We start from the raw sequence: 18,157 nt of genomic DNA on the forward strand, positions 1-18,157 counted from the left end.
GAGATCTGTCAAGTAAAGTAAAATTAAGGTAATGTTAGGAAGAAGAGGATCCGAATCCTGAGCCTGCATCCAGGAACAAAATCTTTTCCATTTTCCTGCATAAGATTTTCTAGTGCTAGGACGTCTGGCTTCTAAAATGACATCCATAACCTGCTTGGGTAGGAAAGAAGAAATCAGAGACCCTGGATTAACCAGGCCGCCAGGCTGAGAGTTCTGACAGAGTGTAGAACCTGACCCTGATGTTGGGACAGAAGGTTCGGAGACCGAGGTAAAACCCAAGGGGGCTCCAGACATAGGTTTTTTTAGAGTAGGATACCAAAACTGCCGAGGCCAATTTGGAGCCAGCAAGATTATCATCTTGGGCTTGTCCTGTTTTATCTTCAATAAGGCGGAAAGGCATATCCCGAGAGGTTCCTCCAACTGAATGACAGGGCATCCACTTTCCAAGCTTCTCTGTGGAAAGTCCTGGTGCAAAAATTCTGTAGTTGATTGAGATGGGATGCAAAGAGGTCTATGTGAGGACACCCCCAGACTGCTGTTATCATCCTGAATATTTTGGTGTCTAGCATCCACTTGTGTGGATCCAAAAGGTTTCTGCTCAGACTGTCTGCCAGGAAGTTTTGTTTCCTGGTAGAAACTGAGCTTGAAGATCCAGATTGCAAGCTAGAGCTGTGTTCCATAGATCCATGGCTAGTCTGCAAAGGGGGTAGGAATGAGATCCCCCCCTTGCTTGTTTATGTACCACAACTATGGTGTTGTCTGTCCTATTAGTAGTTGTCCTGGTTGTAAAAGATTCCTGAAGGCCAATAGAGCTTTCTGAACGGCTAACATTTCCTTTAAATTGATATGCAGGTGCTTCTGATCTTTTGTCCAAAGGCCCTGCAGACAGTTGCCCTGAAAATGGGCTCCCCAAGCACAATCCGAGGCGTCCGTAGTTAGAATCAGAGAGGCAGGAGGCAGACAGAAGGGTTTCCCTTTGTTTAGAGCACATGCCCTGGACCAACAAAGAAATTCCTTTTGAAGGCAAGGAAGGACGGAGATCAGCACGTCTAAACTGGGGCAATGCTGAGACCATACACTTTTTAGGTACCACTGTATTTTCCTCATGTGTAGTCTGGCATATGGTACGAGAAGGATGCAGGAGACCATGTAACCCAAAGCCTGCAGGAATTTTCTTGCAGATAGTTGAGTTAAAGTTGCCAAGGTTTTGAAAGTTGAAGCCAGTTGTAATTGTTTTTCGGATGTCAGAAATGCCATCTGGGTTGTGGTGTTTAGAAGACCACCCAGAAAAGTTATCTGTTGTGATGGTGTCAAATTGGACTTTATGTTTACAGAGAATCCCAGGAACTTGGGGAGGTTCTGTACAAATTCTAGATGCTGGAGTAAGACATCCTTGCTGTCTGCCTGAATTAGACAATCGTCCAGATAAGGGTAAATTTGAATTCCCTTGAGTCTGCAGTAAGCTACTACTGGAGCCAGGCATTTGGTGAAGACCCTGGGCGCAGTAGACAATCCAAAGGGCAGCGCAGAGAATTGAAAGTGCCTCGATCCGGCTATGAACCTGAGGTATTTTCTGCGATCCTGCCTGATGGGAATGTGTAAATATGCCTCCTTTAAATCCAAAGTTACCATCCATGCATTTTTGCACAGCATTGGAAGTAGCTGCTGTACAGTAAGCATCTTGAATTTTGGAATCTCTAGAAAGGTGTTCAAGACCGACAGATCCAGAATGGGTCTCCATGAGTTTTGCTTCCTTGGGACTAGAAAAAGCCTTGAATAAAAACCTTTTCCCATCTCTGAAAGAGGAACCAGTTCTATGGCATTCATAGCCAAAAGAGCTTCCACCTGGTTTAAGGCCTCCGCCCAGTGATGCTTTGGAAGGTCTGGCCATCCGCTTGGCCTTGGCAAAGTATGAAAATGGAATTTGTAACCTCTTAAAACCACATCCAAAACCCATTTGTCTTGGGTTATTTGAGTCCAATTTTGATAAAGAGAGTTTTCCTCCGAGAGGGGCTTCCAGGCAAGAAGTTCCTGTAGCCCAACAGAGGGAGTCATTGAGTTTGTTTCCTTTGAGATTGTGACCTGTCCTCTCCTCCCCTAGGGGTGGAAGCAGTCCACTGTCTTGGTCTATAAGCAGCTTGCGTTTGAGGCCTCCCTCTGGAACGTCTGTATCTACCCATCTGAGGCCTGTCAGAAGCAGGAAAGGACCAATTTTTAGAAGGCCAATTCCTGCTAAATCTAGGAGGCTGTACTTGTAAGAAATCTTTAACTGTTTGCATGGATTTCGCCTTATCCTCCATCTTTTTAATTACCTCTTCAGCTTTAGATCCAAACAGAACATTATGCTGAACAGGAGCATCCAATAATTTAGCCTTTATTTGTTCAGGTAAATTTTGTTCCTTTAGCCATGCATGCCTTCTAATGACTGTGCCAGAGGCCGCAGCCCTACAAGAAGCCTCCAAGGCATCAAATCCACAGTGTAAACCATGCTTCCCAACCTGTTCAGTGGCATGCAATAAGTCATGTAATTCCTTATCTGCACAGGCAGAAATGGAAGTAAGCTTCTGTGTTTTAAGACAGATAATAGAAACTGCTGGTATTTAAACATATGAAACTGACAGTTTAAAACCCTAATGGACAAAGTAGCAGAAGTGTACACCTTTTTGCCCCATCTTTCTAAGGATCGAGAATCCTTTTCAGTAGAAATGGGATTTTTGGCAGAAGCGGCCTTAACTCCCTTGGGACCCTGAGAAATGGTTTCAGGGTCAGCAGAGGGGTTCTTGTATAAAAACTGATGGGAATCAGGAACCCTGTAATATGTATCAGGCTTAACAGGAGCAGGAGGAAAAGAGTCAGGGGTTAAGTTAGCCTCCGAAAAGGCATCATCCACAATATCCAAAACAGGAGGAATAGCCAGGGGTCTATGTTGGGGAAGAAGAAATTCCCTCAGTCTTTTCTTGGATTCCGAAAACTCCTGTCCTTCCCAATGGAAATGTTCCCTCATCTCATGTAAAGTTTCCCCAAAAGAGAAATCCTCAGGGGGAGAAGCATAAGGAATGGATTCTTCAGTATCAGAATCCTCATAGAGGGAAAGAATATTCCTGATCAGAAGAAACTGAGGAAGCAGAAGCCTGATCAGAGGAATCATAAGAAACCTCCTGCCTTGGCCTTTTGTCTGGAGGGGGATGAGAACCCCTAATCATAGTAATTAAATCCTCCGCCATCTTGAGTAACTGTTTCTGTGACTTAGAGCCGGTTCAGAAGAGGCCTGTGTTGAAGTCTGATTTTGAAGGAGTCTTTGCCTTTGCCTTTATTAGTAGCTGAGTAGGCCTGAAAACCCCTTCGGAAGCCGGTACATGCACAGCGGCTCCGGACCCATCCGAAGGAGCATTGTGCGAAGGTCCTGCAACAGAAATATTTAAAGGCCTGGTTGGCTCCTCATGAGAGTCCGTTTCGGCCATCTGTTCTGAAATGGCTGAAGACAGGGGCTGCAAAAGCGCCTCACTGACGACGGCCGAACCCGAAGCTGGCTCCGCTTGTGCGCTATCATCAGATTTGGACCTCGGAAGCCTGTCTTTATCCTTGCGACGCTTATGAACTCCGGTAGCCGGGACTGTATCAGACGACATTTTGTAGTTAAAGCGCCTACCGAAGTAATGAAAAGCAAAATCGTACCTTCGCTTAATTGTACGTTGACTGAATCTAGCACAAAACAGACAACTAGCTACGTCGTGGTCAGGGCCCAAGCAAGGAATACAGTAAGAATGAAAATCCTTATGAGGTATTTGCTTCCCACTTGAAATACAATTAACTTTTTCTGCCATCGGAGTGCAGCAAGAAAAAAGTTTCCCCAACTGGGTACTTAGCTGTGAGTGGAGAAGAAAATCTTCGGACCGAAGTATATCAGTAAAATGAGTCAGGAGTCAGCAGACAGGCACTTGCGAACTGATATCACCGCACGGCAAGAAAGACTGGAGAAGATGGCGTCGGCTGTCGGCTTTATACTCCAGGCGCTCTGACGTCAGGGAGCATGGTTGAACAGTCGACGCCGGACCCAGACTTTGGGATTCTGGTCGACCGAGGGCTGCCTGCCGGCAGGGGAGAATCCTACAGTCATGACTGCAACAGTGAAACATGATGAACATCAGTCATGCAACCCCTCAGGAGCACTAAAAGGGTCTGTCCGAGAAAAAATCCCAAGATCCTTGATTTTGCGGCCACCCTCTGCTAGGTGGGCGGCATCTACCATTGCAACCTGTTCCCCCTCTGACTCTGATGGAGTAGTCTCCCTGTAACTCCTGAAAAGGACCCTGAGATTTTTTTCAACCACAGCCCCCCCCCCCCCACTGATTCCTGGAAAAGGATCTCTTGGGGATAGACAGATTCCGAGAGCAGAAAGTCTTTCCATGTTTCTTGCTATGGGAGTGCGTCCAGCAATGGGCTCAGACAATCCATCAAAAAGGCACTAATGAAGGACGCCTTGAGAAGGTTCCCCGAAGTCACAGCTCCAATCAGGCATGGTGCCTAATGGCAATGCTGTAACCAGCAGCCACAGAGGTACCCTCCACTGCATGGAAGATTATCTAATGTGTCCATGAAGTTAATGACTATATAGTGGCAAATGTGGAGAAGGATTTCCTGTCCTCAGACATGGACTCAGAGATCTGCTGGAGAGTACTTTGATTAAATCCCTCTACAGCCTAGTAAAATAGGAAAGGCAGTTTAAAGCTCAGACTGAAGGTAGACTTGGTGTAAACTCCCTTACAGAGTCTATAACCCTAGACTCCCCATTAGGGGGCTGGACAGAGGAGCTTTCCTAGGGCAGCTCCTTCTTAGTGGCTGCCACAACCATGACACCTACCAGGACTCCTTTAGTCCAATGGGGTCGGTCAGGGGGAGCACGGAGTATTTTGTCTGCACGCTTAGGTACAGGTTTCTACAATGTCTAGATACTTCAAAGCCCTTCTTGACACCAGAAAGTACAGTTTTGTACCTACCATAAATGTAGATGTCCAATAGGTATGCATCTGCAGTCATAACATATGGGTTTGTCCGGCCTCAGGCAGCCCTTCGGTCGGCCGGATTCCAAAGTCTGGGTCTGGCCTCAGCTGATGTCGCACTTCACCCGACGTCAGAGCTTCTGGGGTATAAAGGCATCAGCCGACGCCATTTTCCTCTGTTTCTTGCCCCAGATGCCAGGTGCCCTCTAGGAAGGCTAAATTTGGATAAATGAAGAAAATTCCAATCAATGTATATATATATATATATATATATATATATATATATATATATATATATATATATATATATATATATATATATATATATATATATATATAAGGAGGGTGGGTAATCCTGACTGCAGATGCATACCTATCGGACATCTACATTTATGGTAGGTACAAAACTGTACTATGTCCATCAAGGATGCATCTGCAGTCATAACATATGGGTAGAATACCATAGCCAAACTGGGGGAGGAGGTACTAAAATAATGATGGTGTAGTTAAGATCCCCTGTAAAACTGCAGTTGCAAAACCTGCTCGGGATCTGGAGTATAAAGGAAGATTGTAATGCTTGGCAAATGTATGCACGGAGCTCCAAGTAGCAGCTTCTAAAACGTCTTTGGTAGCCACTCCTGGTAGGAAAGCTGTAGTGGTGGCTGTGGCTCTTGTGGAGTGAGGCTTGATATTTTCAGGAGTTGTCTTTCCATGAAAAGAGTAGCAGAATCAAATGCAATTTCCTATCCATTTTGAAATTGTCTGTTTGGAAATTGCTTTTCCTTGCACTCCAGTTACATATGTTACCAGAAGCTGGTCAGTTTTTCTGCTGGTTTTAGTTCTGTCCAGATAGTAGCATAGTTGTCTGTGTACATCCAAGGTGTGCAATAGTTTTTCCCCCCTGTTCTGTGGGTTAGGGAAGAACGTAGGTAAATGAATAGCTTGGTTCAAGGATACCCTGGATACCACCTTTGGCATGAAAGTAGGATTGGTTCTTAGAGACACTCTATCCTGGTGAAAGATAAATAAAGGCTGCACTGCCATTAATGCCTGTAACTCTGATACCCTTCTTGCTGAAGTGATTGCTAGAAGGAAAGCAGTTTTCCAAGATAAGAAGGAATTGAGTCTTCTGCATCCGAATCCTCATAAGGAGAGTATGGTCCTTCCTGATGGTCTGATAAATCAGATCCATCCGAGGAATAATCAGGAGGAGAGAGGTTCAGGGGGTTCAGTCCTAGGCCTTTTGTCAGGAGGAGGTTGTGAGGCCCTGTCTGGGTGAGGTTGGGATCCCCTAATCAGAGAGAGAAGGTCCTCAGCAAGGCTGAGAATCTGAGAACTTGAGGAGGGTCTCTGAGGAAGATTTGGTTGGTAAGGACTTGGAAATTTTAGCTGCTTTAGCCCTGGAGAAGGCCTTAATAGACACAGAAGCAGGGGGCCTAGCTGCCCCACGTGCAGGAGTAGAAATGTCCAACGGAATGGTGTCGGACAATTCTTGCGCGCCTGCTTCTTCGATAGGAATTTCTGTAGCCGACTCAGCCGGGGCCTCTTTGGCCTCGGTTGTCTGAGGCATGATATTGGCTGAAGGAAGAACCGAGGACTCTGTTTCAGCCAAAACAGAGACACTCGCGGTAGGCCTAACCGTGGTTTCAGCCGAAACCGCTGGCCGCGAGTGTCGGTCCTTTTCCTTGCGTTTTTTGGCTAAATGTGTAGTCTGAGTCTCCGACGGCATTTTATATGCAAAAGCGGATCCAAAAAACTCTTCTGCAAACTCCGACCGACGTCCAAGTGTCCGTCAGTTGAAGGAAGCACAGGCTAAACAAGCTGATACGTCGTGGTCTGGGCCTAAGCAAGGAAGGCAGTAAGAGTGAAAATCCTTGAGGTATTTGTTTCCCACAAGTTAAACAATTATTTACTTTGTCTGACATCGGCTGAGGCAAGAAAGAGTCCCCAACGGGGTACTTAGCTTTTTTAGAAGTCTTCGGTAGCTGAAATCTCTGGATCTGACCGACCGGCACTTGCGAACAGCTTCTGCTTCGGGCACCGCGCGGCAAGAAAGACTGGGGAAAATGGCGTTGGCTGATGCCTTTATACCCCAGAAGCTCTGACGTTGGGTGAAGTGCGACATCAGCCGAGGCCAGACCCAGACTTTGGAATCCGGCCGACCGAAGGGCTGCCTGAGGCAGGACAACCCATATGTTATGACTGCAGATGCATCCTTGAAGGACATCAATGAGAGCATAAAAGGAGGGGCACCGAAGATACTGACTGCCCAGACCCGAAAGCCTCCAAGAATGTAGTCTTCCCAAAACCTGACCCCAGAATAATATATCTACCTTTGGCGCAGGATTTCCAAGAGATCTCCAAAAGAGACATCCTCAAGTAGAGATCGGAGGGACCCTTCCCCTTACTTAAAATCTGTCTCTTCACGGATTCCTCTGGGGAATCCAGGTGCCTCCTTTGGCACCTTCTCTTCCAGGGTATCTCATCAGTGGGGTGTTCTGGGGAGACATCGGAAGAGATCTTGAGTTCCAAAGGTCAAAGTACTTGTAGGCTTTCCTGGGCCAGCTGCCCCATAAGGGGCAGTAGTGAAGTCTCAGTCTCCAAAGGGGTAAAAAATGGATCCAAAAGGGTGGGAAGTGAAGATCTCCTGGGCATGGAGACAGCCCTCTCCACCACCTCGGAAGCAGAATGAAACAGAGAAGTCAAAGATAATCCTCACTATGTCAAAACTACTGGGACAGAAGATCCCAAACCACCACCACCTCCAGCCATCCAGAGTGTGAAGCCAGGTCAGAGATGTTAAATGCCAATACTCCAAGGGGAAGCGACTTCAGAGTCAAGGTCAACCCCTCGGAGCTAATGTCGAGGCTTCAGCTCAGAGATCTGCTCTGCTCTGACAGAGTCAGAGGCAAGTGAGTAAGGGCAGCTGCTGGGGTCGAAGTGATATCCACTACCGGCTCTGACACCATGGCTCTCGGGACATCCAGATCAGAGATCTCCGTAAGAAGCAGCTCGGACCAGTGAAGGAACCATCTAAAGGAGGATCGTCTCCCTACAGTCCCAGCAGAGGACAGGCTGGTAAGACCCCCATCTCGAACTGCATCTGAAGAAACAGCTTCAATCTGTCCAACTCCAATTCCAAACAAAATGTGGGTTGACCCAATAGAAGATGCTCTGGAAGGTGGCCTGGACAGGATCCTAGGACACCTCTCTATACAAGGCGAACCTGCAGGAGGAAGAGAGAGATCCAAAGGCAAAGGAGGTCGAAGCCAAGGAGAGGACTGTATGGACTTATTCGGATCTGAAGCTCTGTGATCAGACGCCTTAGGAGCCTTGGCTGGAGGTTCATCTGAAAACAAGGAAGGAGACTTCCCAGGGAATGTTTTCTGCATTACCTGCCTTCACAGTGCTTTTTGGGTCGAGGCTGAGCTGCTGAAGAACAATCCGTAAATTGGGCCACCTTCTGTCAGCCAGTGCTCTTTGATGGAAGCCCTCACAGATGCACAGAAGGCATCAAGGTGAACATGGCAGAGAAAATACACACCCCCTGTGGGCATCAGATAAGGGAATCTTGTGTACACAGGAAGTGCATTTTTTGAAACCTAAATGTTTCTCAGACATCTCAAAAAGTTTAGAGAGGAAAGGAGGAAAGAAAAGGACAGCAGTTCCCACCAAGAATGAACCAGCGGACACAAGATAGACGATCTAAAATAAAACTAGCACTGTTTAATCATGTTAAGGTAGGGTAGAAAAATGTAAGGAAGGCTATAGTAAAAAAGAAAAAACCCCACTTAGCTTACAGCTAAAGAAACTTTTCACTGGAGCTTGAAACTATGGAACACAATGCTTCTCAACGAGTGGCAAACAAGATCTGAGGTAACTGGGGGAGTGAGGCATTATGGGTAGGGGAGGAGTTAGAGCTTCAGAGCATAAGCTTTTGTAAGCGGTAGAGTCAGATCCGAAACACAGAGGAAAAATGAAATCATATCAGTTAATACCAATTTAAACTATTTTCTTGTCAAAGTAAAATCTCCGCAGTACATTCAAATAACTTCATTAGTGGTAAACTCATGGTCTGATGTTAAAAACAGACCTACAGTAAATGTATAATTACTTAAAATTGCAATTTCTGCAATATTTTCCATCAAGGGAAAAATAATGCAGAGTAGCAGTAAAGACTAGCACCAACTGACCAAGCTTTAGCCCCACTACATATAAAACTAAAGCCATTACTCTCCCCAAACATACACAGTACCCACAGCTTGACATGAGTCTTAAGAAGGGATGACATTTCCTCATAAAAACCTAACCAAGCTTTCTGACCAATACTTCAAGAAAACTAAAAGTTACTATTACCCATTTTCCAGAAATATGGTTTCAGAAAGACAAGCTGTGCTCAAAGGGTGGGAATAAAAACACACAAAAAAAAAATTTACAGCAGTTGAACCAAATACGGCCAAAACATACCATCATCTTATCCAACAAACAAAAATGTAATGTATATTTGGAAATGGAAGCAAACGAAAACAACCAGCAATGCAGCTACCCCATCATTACTTCTGATGTCTATATTAATAGATGAAAGTGCTTAAACACCAAATGCTTTTTGACAGTAGAAGTATTTTACTTTGTGATTCAGAGAATTCTACTTTATTCAAGTGGCGAGACTGGTTGTTATATCAACTGAAGTGAACACAGTGTTGGGAAGCAGTGTTTGATGGTTGTTTTTGTTGTCTCTTATCCAGCATGGGAATGCTGAAAGTGGATGTTGAATACTTGCAAAATGTTAAGATATGCACAACCAATACTTTCACAAGGAAATACTGGTTTAACAATGAAAAGTACTACAAACTACTTGAGTTCTTGGGGATGTCAATAGAGTTGCACAACTTACAATCACAAAATATCATAAAATATGAAAGTACTTATCTTGAAAAAAGGATACTTGTTGCGATATCAGCCACTGAAAGAAAAAAGAAAAATGCATTTTAGTTCCTTTAAGTTCAACTGCTACACACACACAAAGGTAATCCTCAGAGTTATCTATCTTACCAACACTAAGCTCATTTTTCTCCATCACTCATAATACCAGATACAAGTCTAAACAGAAATGCACACTATGGTTACAGCTCACTTTAAAAGACAGTAAACTGAACACTTTGTGCACTTACACACCTCTTCCATTTTTTTTGAGCTACATACTTCTCACTTCCTGCTCAAGTCTGATGTACATCCATAACTGCCGTAGTCAACTCTTACTCGGAGCAGTCACCATTCTAACATTCCTGTGGCATATCTTACAAAGATTAAGCAATCATGAGCTGTAAGGTCATGTGTTGCTGCAGGGGGGGCTCCACCAAAAAGCATAACACAAGGAAACAAAGGAATCCTTTACAATCATTCTAAATCAAGCAAACAAACCACTAGTAAAGATCATCAACATACCGATGTCCCCCCTTCACCAGGCTCGACAAGGTCGTCGCAGTTAGTTGTCTGGTGCCAGAACCTGCCACATCACACAGACAAGTCTCACCACAACAAGTACAACTCTGTCATTATCCATCTTGGTGTGAATGACTTGAGACGTACCTCCCTGGACTATATAGAGAGACATGATTGAGCTTTCAGAGTACGTGTCCCAGGCAGATATGACCGTAGCCCTAAGCAGCATCTTACCTTCACAAAGAATGATTCCACAATACCTACAAAAAAATTGACTTCAACAATTTGCTTAGTTCCTGGTGTCATTACAAGGGGATGCAGTATCAGTCTGCCTAGGATGACATGGTTGATGGACCTCGCTTTGCCAGAGATGGCCTCCACCTGTCACCACTAGGTTTCTGGATCCTGGCCAAGGCTCCCGCCTCCCCCATTGTGCCTTTAAGCAATGTTCCAAGGGCAAATCTTCCAACATAAAAGAGCTGTCAAAAAAATTGAAATGTCATGCTGCTTGACGCTAGGAGCCTTATCCTGAAAACGCACTCCCTGGAGGCTCTCCTTGCACTAGAAGATGTTGTTTCCCTTGTCACAGAAACTTGGTTCAGGGCTGCAGAGAGCACCCTTGGCTTACCAAGCTATACCTCACCACACATTCTGGCCCCAAAATGAGGTCAGGAAGACTAAGGGTGGTGGAGTCTATCTTCATTAAGGACAGGCACACCTCCAGACTGTTTTGCCAGCAAGACACACTGGAACCACTACAGGTGCAACTGACAGTTGGCAAGACATCCATCCAAGTTACAGCCAGCCATAGACCCCTTCCATGACTCAAGACAAAAACTCCTCTTACCTGGATCTACAGGATTCCATTAAGGTACCCCCCTTAACACCCTGATCCTTGGTGACTTCAGCTACCCCACCATAGACTATGTGAACTACTCTTGCACTAATGCATACACACAATTCCTCAACTTCAATTTTAACTCCCTAGACTAGCTCATCTCATCCCTCACAAAGGGAGAGAACATTCTGGACTTGGTTCTCACCAACATGGGCAACCACTGCACCAATCCCATAGTATGTTCTTCCCTGGTGAGATCAGATCATTGGACTCTCTCATTTGTAGTACATCACCCCCCAACCGAAATCAAGCTAACCAACTTCTCAAAAGCTGACTATAACCTCCTAAGGGAAGGTATCTGTAGCTTCACACCACCACCCCCTCAGAGGACGCAGACAACTATGCTGAACAGTCTGACAAAGCAGTATACAAGCACTTGTACAACTGCATGGAGTCAGCCATACCCAGAAGAACTAAAACCTGCTCCTCAAGGAAACACAAGCCTGGTTGATGGACATCCTCTATAAACAGGCTTTACAACACAAGGAAAGAACAGTTGTCCAAAATCTTAACATAACCAAACATGTCCTTCTCTTCCATGTTGCAGTATTCTAGTTGTGGGATTTCTTGCCCTCAGGTGACTCGTACGTCTGCTCCTATACAAAAGCTTCAGCTTGGCTGTTGCAGCGTGCGAGAGACAGACATAAGGCCATAAACCAGGTGCCTTAAATGTGACATCTGCAAGCACCATCCTCAGAACTTGAAGGCCAGCAGGTACAAAATAAGGCCCAGCAGGAGGAGTGCCAGGGGGGACAGGTGTTTGACCTTGGTGTCCTTCAGTAGCACAGACAGGTCCAGGTACTAGCTGGGAATAAAGGAGAATGAATTGGGGGTAACTGTGCGTGGAAAGGAATACTGCAACATGGAAGAGAAGGACATTTACAGTTATGGTAAGATTTTACACAACTATTTTATGTCCTTTTCCTCCTATGTTGCAGTATTCTAGTTGTGGGAGAGTACCACAGCTTAGATGGAGGAGAGGGTGGTGGACGCTGAAGGGGATTCTACAAAGCCTTGTAGGATTGCCCTGCCAAATCCTGCCTGTGCTCTGGAGACTTGGTCAAGTTTGTAATGTTTGGTGAAAGTGTGGATAGTGGACCATGTCTCTGCTTCTATAACGGATGCCATGTTGAGATGCTTTATGAAAGCCTTGGAGATTCCCACTGCCCTAGTGGAATGGGACTTTACTCCCACTGGGATTTTTTTTCTATGGTGGGAGTAGCAGACACAAATGGTTTTCCTGATCCAGCATGCGATGGTTTGTTTGAAGACTGCCTTGCCCAGGTCTCTGGGGTGGAAGGAGACAGAGCTGCTTAGATTTCCTAATCGTTTTGGTTTTGTCCAGGTAGAATCTTAGCTGCCTGTGCACATCCAAGGAGTGCAGCATCCGCTCCCCTTCATTAGTAGGATAGGGAAAGAAAGTGGGTAGATGGACAGATTGGTTTAGAACCGGGGTGTCCAACCTTTTCAGTTGCAAGGGCCGCATTGAGTCAACAGAAATGGTCTGGGGGCCGCATGTAAAATATATCATGTAGACGGCAAGTGAGGACCCAAAAAAAATAAATAAAAATAAAGTCTCACGTAAACTGAAGAGAAAAAAAAAAAAAAGGTCTTTAATACAGAAACATTGCAGTTCCGCATTCAACAGAAGTATCTCTGTATTTAGTGGTTTTTGATTGGCCCGTATACCGGCATACAAGCCAATCAAAAAGCGCTAAACACGGAGCTATTTCTGTTTAATGCAGAACACAAGAAGCTCCGTGTTTAGCAATTTTTTGATTGGCCCGTATGCCAGGTATACGGGCTAATCAAAAAAAAAAAAAAAAGCTAAGCAGAGGCTGGCCGGGATTTTCAACCGGCAGGGCGGGACTCGGAATCAGGCTGCTGATCTCGGGACAGTCCCGCCCAAATAGGGACGTCTGGCAACCCTGCGGACGAACAAAGTCGACCCCCTGGCTGTATTGTAGGTGAATTTGAACAATGAATAAATTAATAAATGTATATTTGCCCTAAAATTCAATATCTCATTCTAACATCTTAGTTTAACATCAAAGTTTATTTGTAAAAAAAAAAATTAACAGGTACGAACCCTTCAATTTGTATGAGATCATACCTGTGATTTTGCTGGTTTCCTAAAGATGTCCACATCTTCCATCATGTCCCTCAATGCCCATATGTTGTCCAAAGCGCTCATGTATTCTTCTGTTTCTAGCTTTTGAATCTGTCCCTGAAATTATTCAAGACATGCTACATCTGGTCAGGCTGGTCTGAATATGAAAGAAGTTTCATCAGTGGTATTCTCAAACTGAGCACCCCTTTGGAAAGGCACATGTCTAGCATTGGAATCTGTCCCTGAAATATGTCACTGGCAATATTTCTTGCTTTTGCACTGCTGTCTGCTCAGGCTGGTCTGAAGATAAATGAAGGTTCATCAGTGGTATTCTCAAACTGAGCACTCCTTTGGAGAGGCACATTTTTAGCTTTGGAATCTGTTCCTGAAATATGGCACTGGCAATTTCTTGCTTTTTATTGCATTTTTTTTTTATTTAATTATTTGACACAGATTCTGTCTTATCCATTTATATTTCCTCATTTAATTCCTTAGCTGTTTATAATTTTATTTACTCTGCATACATCAGCTTAAGATATGGCAACCTATGTTTTTCACAAAAGCATGCACCTTGGTTAGTAATTTTGTATACCACTAACTTTTGTCTCAAGTGAATTACACAACCAGATTCACACTCCTTGTTTTGATACTTTACCCTCAGTAACAGAAGCATATAATTTTCATTGAGCCCTGGTTTCTTGCAAGGAGTAAATTACTAATAAATGATTTTTTTCTAGGTTAACAATTACTGAATTTCTATTTTGTGGTTGCTATTCTGAGTTTTTCCTCTGTTTGAAAGACAAAAACAATAACTAACTCCAAGACTTTCTCCTCTGCAGTATCTAGAAATGTGGCATGCATACCTTTTTAGGCTTTTCATCAATTCCCTTCACAGTGATAAACAAACTAATAAACTAAATTACTAATGAGGAATATCCCCTTTTCTGCCAACTTGCATTGCAGATGGACTTCCTGGTGGTTACTTTAGGTAACATCACCATTCCATGAAGTCAACAAGTTATGTGATGGAAAAACAAAATATTAACTTACTCCAAAAAAAAAAAAAAAAAAAAAAAACATTCTGAACTAAAAATAATATTTCTGCACTTCAGGCTGTTCAATGACTTGAAAACAGTTATGAATTTAACATAGTGGAAGAATTCTTTGCTGCCACCAAAAACTAAATAAAATGCATGGCTTGGTTAGGATGTCAGCTAAACTAATGTTTCACACTTGGGAGTCCTGTGATATGCACGGCCCATCTAACCAACACATGCAGCTAAACAAAACATGATGCAACTCTTAACTTTAAGGCAGGAAACCTCTGTCCCAAATAACGCATTTGGAAAGAACACTTCATGTGAGAATTACAAAACTGATTGGATTCAGATAGTGGGAAATCATGAAAAGGACAACATGGCTAAACCTTATCCACTGACTGCCAATGTCACCTGTGAGGCAGTGGTGACTTGCATTTCCATGTATGAGAAATATGTCACCACTATGCAGATCTCGGAGGCTTCAAGGAAGAAAGCTACACCCAGTTATTTAACTTTAAGTTTAAACTAAGCCTCATTTATGCAGATACACAAAGTAGAGAAAAATTAAGTGTTGAAAACAAAGATGGCGCTCTGCCTTACTTCGTTCATATCACACAAGGCCCGCTGATGAAAAATAAGACACTGCACTGCCAAAGCAGTCATGTGTACATGGAAGAGGAAGCAACTTAATTATATATAAAAGTTTCTGCATGAGACAAGATGTTATCCTGTAACACTCTAGCTGAGCTTATTGTGGTAGCATTAAGAAGTAACCGGCCTTTCTATGCACCTAAATCTGGGAAACAAGTAGGGATAAAGGACATTACAATCTCACTAAAAATCAAGAATTTTGTTTACAAGGATATGACAATAATGTCTTATCCCTTGGGAACTGCCTAAAATACTAACACATGTAATCTAATTTGATACTCATGCCAATATCACTAACTGTAAATAATAAGTAGTGACTTATACAAAAGTAAATGTAAACACTTTTTTTCTCACAAAAAAAAAACACAAAACATTCATACATTCACAGTTAGAACATATGAGACTGACAATTTAAAATCCTAAACATGAATGTTGCAGAAGAACAGACTTTTCCCCAAACTTAATCTTCCCATCCTCATCAGAAACAGTTGGATTATAATTAAATAAATGTTTGGCACCAGTAGGATTAACTAAAACTACAACTGATGGGTCAGATTTTGAGTATAAAAGAATTAACAGACTGATGGACTTTATACATCCCATCTGCATTTTTAGGGGCAGCTGGCTGGGTGCCAGGAAAATGGCAGGCTGTAACATCCTCCAAAGCTGACAGAACTGGAGGAATGGGTGAAGGTTCTTGAAATTTCCTGTTAGCTCATTGTATTTCTTGAGGGACTGGAGAAACCTCAGTGTACTCTTGCGGAAAACAATGGCACATTCTGGAAATAGTGTGAGAAACAGAACACACACACACACACACACAGGGAGATACAGAAACTGGGCTCCAAGTCTGAATCAGAAATCCGAAGAGAAAATCCATTGCCTGCCCCTTCTTATCCGAATATAGAATCCTGAATATCTTCAGAAGAGAGGCATCCCTCTTTCATTTACCAGAAACCATCGTATAAGGAGGATCAGTAGCCCGAGTCAGATCCCAGTAAACTAATCTTACGGAAATTAGGAGGAGGAGTAGATACATGTTTAGTTTTCTGTTTCTTCTTGACAGGAACAAAGATGCCAACAGTGTTATTTAATAGCAGCATCAATTTCCTCAGAGTTGGACAACATTCTGGCAAAAAAGGGAAGCTATCCCTGTTCCCTCTCCCAGGACCAGGGACTCTCCCTTACCCGCTGAGGAGACCTCAACAGCCACAATGGACATGGCTAACCCCTGGTCTATCATGGCTGCAGGTGCTATACCAGAGGGACCTGGGGGTAAAAGAGGAGTTGTCCAAGGTACAACTAATGGCCACAGCAATGTCACCCACCTGTGGCTGATGTAAATTTCTAGAATGCTGTGGTGACAAAGCCGGCTTACTTAACCTTTTCTTTTTGTGGCTAGAAGTACCACCAGTTATGAGACAGACAGTTTACTCCACACTCATGCAAAAACTGGTGCCTCTTTCCCAGGGAAAACATGCAACAAGAGCCAGTAAAAATTAAGTCTTTAAAACTCACTTTTTTTTTAACACATAAAAGAGTAAAAAGCACTTTAAAAAAACCTGACAGCCCCAAAAAAGTAAAAAACATAATTACTCCACAGAAAAAAAATGTAGAAGTTGTTTAAAATAACTGAAACTGACAGGAAAAACAGCGCTCTTGTTTAAAAGTATAGTATGGCCTTATGATAGTCCACTAAAAAGTACAGTTTTGTACCTACCATAAATGTAGATGTTCGAGGATCCACATTGCTGCAGTCCTAACTATTGGGTAGTCCGCTGTCCAGTCGGCCCGAATACCAGAGTATATGGCTGACGTCGGTCAGGGCGCATTAGACTGACGTCAGTACGTCAGGGTACTAATGCGCATGACCGACGTCATATCCTCAGTCTTTTCTTGCCCCAGATGTCAGAAGACCCTAAAAAGACAAGGCCCAATATACCTGCACCAGAAATATGTACAATATATACAAAAATATATACAAAAATAGCAGCATATAACCTCACCTACACAACCACCCCTAAACACAGAGGGGAAGGAGGGAGGGTAAATTGGACTGCAGCAATGTGGATCCTCGAACATCTACATTTATGGTAGGTACAAAACTGTACTATGTTCTTCATTCCACATTGCTGCAGTCCTAACTATTGGGTAGAATCCCAAAGCAGAGGTAAGGGAGGCTGGCAAATCATAAAGAAGCAGGAGCTGACAACATGCCTTGCAAAATAGCTGTGGCAAAACCAGCCCTAGACTTAGAGTAGAGAGGAAGGTGATAATGCTTAGAGAAAGTATGCACTGAACTCCAAGTAGCTGCCTCCAAAATATCCTTAGTTGCCACCCCTTAGAAATGCTGTTGAAGTGGCAGTAGCCCTAGTGGAATGAGGCCTAATCCCAGCTGGAATCTCCTTGCCATGATGGGAATAACAAAATGCAATGCAAAACCCAATCCACCTAGAAATAGTTTGTTTCGACACAGGCTTGCCCTGAACTCAAAGCAAAAGAAACAAACAACTGCTGAGACTGCCTAAAATCCTTAGTCCTGCTTAAATAATAACGCAATTGCCTATGTACATCTAAAGTGTGCAAAATCTTTTCCCCTTTATTTTGGGGGTCTGCATAAAAAGTAGGCAAATGAATAGTTTGGTTTAAAGCCACACTAGAAACCACCTTAGGCATAAAGGAAGGATTAGTACGTAATGATACCCTATCCTTATGGAAAATCAAAAGGGCTCTACTGCCATAAGGGCCTGCAACTCAGACACCCTTCTTGCAGAAGTAATAGCCAACAGAAAAGCAGTCTTCCATGACAAGTATTTCAATTCAGCAGTAGCCGCAGGCTCAAAAGGTTGTAGAGTAAGTTTTTCCAACACAAAATTGAGATCCCAAGCAGGAGTAGGAGCTCTACGTGGGGTCTTATATTCTTTGCCCTCTAAGAAACTGCTTGAACAAAGGATGCGAAAACAATGGTGGGTCACAATCATAGTGAGCTGAAATTGCTGCAGCATGAATCTTAATG

At 43.6% G+C, this 18,157-nt stretch overlaps 1 protein-coding gene across 1 annotated transcript in view; it reads right to left on the reverse strand.

Annotated features, from left to right (window-relative positions):
- The window catches only part of MAU2 (MAU2 sister chromatid cohesion factor), a 2,634,229-nt gene that overhangs the window by 2,286,670 nt on the left and 329,402 nt on the right, over positions 1-18,157 (reverse strand). Inside the window, exon 2 of the mRNA XM_044090765.1 lies at positions 9,946-9,963. Coding sequence (XP_043946700.1) covers positions 9,946-9,963 — 18 coding nt within the window. The remainder of the gene's footprint in view (positions 1-9,945; positions 9,964-18,157) is intronic.

This window comes from Protopterus annectens, chromosome 13.part0 (assembly GCF_019279795.1).
Source record: "Protopterus annectens isolate FY-2018-M chromosome 13.part0, PAN1.0, whole genome shotgun sequence".
In the NCBI taxonomy this organism is placed as follows: Eukaryota; Metazoa; Chordata; order Ceratodontiformes; family Protopteridae; genus Protopterus; species Protopterus annectens.